A 2,916-nucleotide genomic window follows, 5' to 3' on the forward strand; every position below is an offset into this window, starting at 1 on the left:
GGGGGGGACGACTCATTGGTAGGCCTGATGGATAGAGCTTCATCAGAGCTAAACAAAAAAAGAAATCTGAAGCTCCTATGTTGAATAGTTTCTGAGTTGTAAGCATTTTTTGCATGTCCTGACACCCCCCTTTGAAAGGAGCCCCCTCCTCAAATATGGGGTCTATCGTAAAACTGTTGGCTGGTGCAGTGCAGGTCAGACTCTTCTATAGTCCTGCCAAATTTCATGTTGATCGGTGCAGCCGTTTTTGTGCTATGGTTGACCAAAAATCACTGGAAAAAAAAAACAGTACGAAAACAATATGACTCCCGCTTACGCTTCGCGTGCGGGGATCATAATAAACAACGTAGAACTGTTAAAAACCGAAAAGTAAAGAGTTTCATGCAACGTGGCAGCCATGTTGAAATGATGATGTAACGCATGCTCGGGCTGCTTGGGTATGGTCTGGTTGTGCTGACCTCTTGACTTGAAACTATTTCAGTGGGCATTCCAGTTGAAAAGTAGAACTCGGAATCTCGAAACTACGACCTCCGAGGACAGCTGGAACGCAGCATTAGGATGTGACTCTCATGTCTGTTTATTTTAAAATAATTAATTACAATTTTTTTCACACAAACACCTGGTAGTGGCACACCAAGCTGCTTCCAAATCGTGCTTTTTACCCTAATGCAAAACCTCAAAAAGTATCCTAGCATCTGTTTCTACCATTGCTTTTTATTTTGAAAGGATTATAAAGTGGAAACTATGATCGTGGATGTCCTTATTCCAGGCAGAAAATGACGAGCGACCCTTTGGACGGGCAGCAGCTAACAGAACCAGCAGGACACGGTTTTGAAGCATAAGTCTGAAGTGATTTTTACTTAAACCTAGAGCTGCATGACACATCATTTGAACACACACATCCCAATGTGTGTGTGCACAACAGTCACACTGCAGGTCCTGCAATGTAGGAGACAAATTAAATCAAAGTGTTATCAGGGGACTAAAACATAAGTCATGGCACTAAACGTGTTATGGCTATTTTGATGGGTTGCTTCTGTGAAGCAACTTTGTGTAAAACAATAAATAAAACTTGGCTTTTTTTGTGAAACTTCTGCAACAAAAATGGCAACCTTTAATATAAAAGTGTGATGAAATGAAGACAGATGCAGAGGATTGAAGGAAACGTACTCAGGTTCCTGCACAATAAAAGCACTAACAAGAATAACTCAAATAGAGACATAAACATACTGTCACATGCAGAAAGAAAGAGGYCAGATCAGTGCAGGATAGCAGCAGAACTTATTTTTTCATATCACGATATATATCGCAGGGTTAGAAAAATTGCAATGTCAGTTTTTTCTTATTTCGTGCAGCCCTACTAAAAACACCTGTAATTAATTCAGTCTGGAAGGTCTTTTTAATACTGAAAACAAAGATGATGTGACTGTTTAAATAACAGAGTATCACATGACCTGCTGAGGAATTCTGGATATCTGGCTGTTTTACAAACAACAGCGATCCAATTGTGAAGTGGACAGGTTTAACTATTATAGTCAGAGTGAAGCTGCTTCTCAAGTGGATTTTAAAACAACTGTTTCTCCAAACGGATATTTTCAAAGAGCCATCAACATCGGGTAAAACAGAAACGATACAGAATCAATAAAACCTGTAGGAATGTCTCATTTCTGCAGTTTTAACCAGTTCAATCAATATTCTATCCCTGATGAAAAAATACTAAAATACTGTAACATGTTCAAAAGAGTCTGATTTTATTCCTAAAACTATTTTAGTGCAATACCTTTTGCAGTTCATTGCAAATAGATGTGTATGAAAAAAACCCAAGTAATTTCTGACAGTAATGACATTAAAGCTCAACATTTGGCTATATTTAAACACAGATTACAGTGGAATCAGTGTTTAACATTTAAACATGATCAGTACAGAGTTTTGTAATAAAATACACAGAAATGATCTGGTACGAAATTAAATTGCTTCAAATTTTCAGAAGGAATCAAGTATTCATCCAGGGATCCACATATGATTAAACCATAACAATTCAAACATATTAAATTACAAAGCTGTTCCTTCACAAAGAAAAGATGTATCAGCGTTAAAATACCAAACCTGAGGTGTTATGAACACACAAAAAAACAAGTTATTGTTTTTTTTAAATCAAACCAAGGATGATGTGTGACTCATGGAAACAGTTGTAGTCTCTGTCCTCAGATTAACGTTTAGCTTTCAGGCCTGTTGCTATGGTGAGGATAGGAATAAAAAGGGTGTAACGCCAGGCATTAGCGCCCCCAGAAGACAAGAAGGAAAACATGTTTTTTTTCTGGAAAAGAAAAGAAAAAGCAGCAGCGACTTCAGATCAGAAACCAACCTCTGATCAGACAGTTTTTCTGTTACTTGGATTCAACCTGATGAGGAGGTAAAGTTCAGAGACACTAACTGGTAAATGTCTCCATCAACACAAACCTTCTGCCTTAAAGACTCACATTATTCACCAGTTAGAGATGGGACGTGTAGCTGCAGGTTGAGAGGAACCTAATACCCTTGTGTGGCTCAGGGTTTGTACCAGTTCATGGAGCGCCGCAGAGCTCTCTCCCACCTCTGGAGGACTGGGTTGTACTCCTGGTTGGACCCCTCCTTGGCAATACCTTTGGGCAGGAACACCTTGTCGGTGCTCTGCAGCTTCTTCAGCTCTTCATGAGTTGTCCAGAAACCTGCAGTAACGGTGGGAGGAAAACAGATCAGTCGAGCAAAACTGGGAACAATTGTAGAATCTGGAGCCATGTTGAGCACTGCTACAAAAATGAATTGAAAGAATGAAGATCAAAAAGTGCCAGGGGTCAGATTTATAAAACTGGCGTACGCACAATTTGAGCCCAGAAACTTGCGTACGCCACTTTTTACGCTAAGGTTGTGATTTAT

The 2,916-nt window shown here is 39.5% G+C and overlaps 1 protein-coding gene across 2 annotated transcripts in view; it reads right to left on the reverse strand.

Annotated features, from left to right (window-relative positions):
• Positions 1-1,091: 1,091 nt before the first annotated feature.
• Positions 1,092-2,916, reverse strand: part of gk5 (glycerol kinase 5) — a 28,776-nt gene continuing 26,951 nt past the window's right edge. For both annotated transcript variants that reach the window (XM_014023830.1, XM_014023829.1), the window contains one exon: positions 1,092-2,708. In XM_014023830.1, the coding sequence (XP_013879284.1) occupies positions 2,548-2,708 (161 nt within the window). In that variant the 3' untranslated portion in view covers positions 1,092-2,547. The remainder of the gene's footprint in view (positions 2,709-2,916) is intronic.

This window comes from Austrofundulus limnaeus, unplaced genomic scaffold (assembly GCF_001266775.1).
Source record: "Austrofundulus limnaeus strain Quisiro unplaced genomic scaffold, Austrofundulus_limnaeus-1.0 Scaffold392, whole genome shotgun sequence".
NCBI lineage: Eukaryota > Metazoa > Chordata > Actinopteri > Cyprinodontiformes > Rivulidae > Austrofundulus > Austrofundulus limnaeus.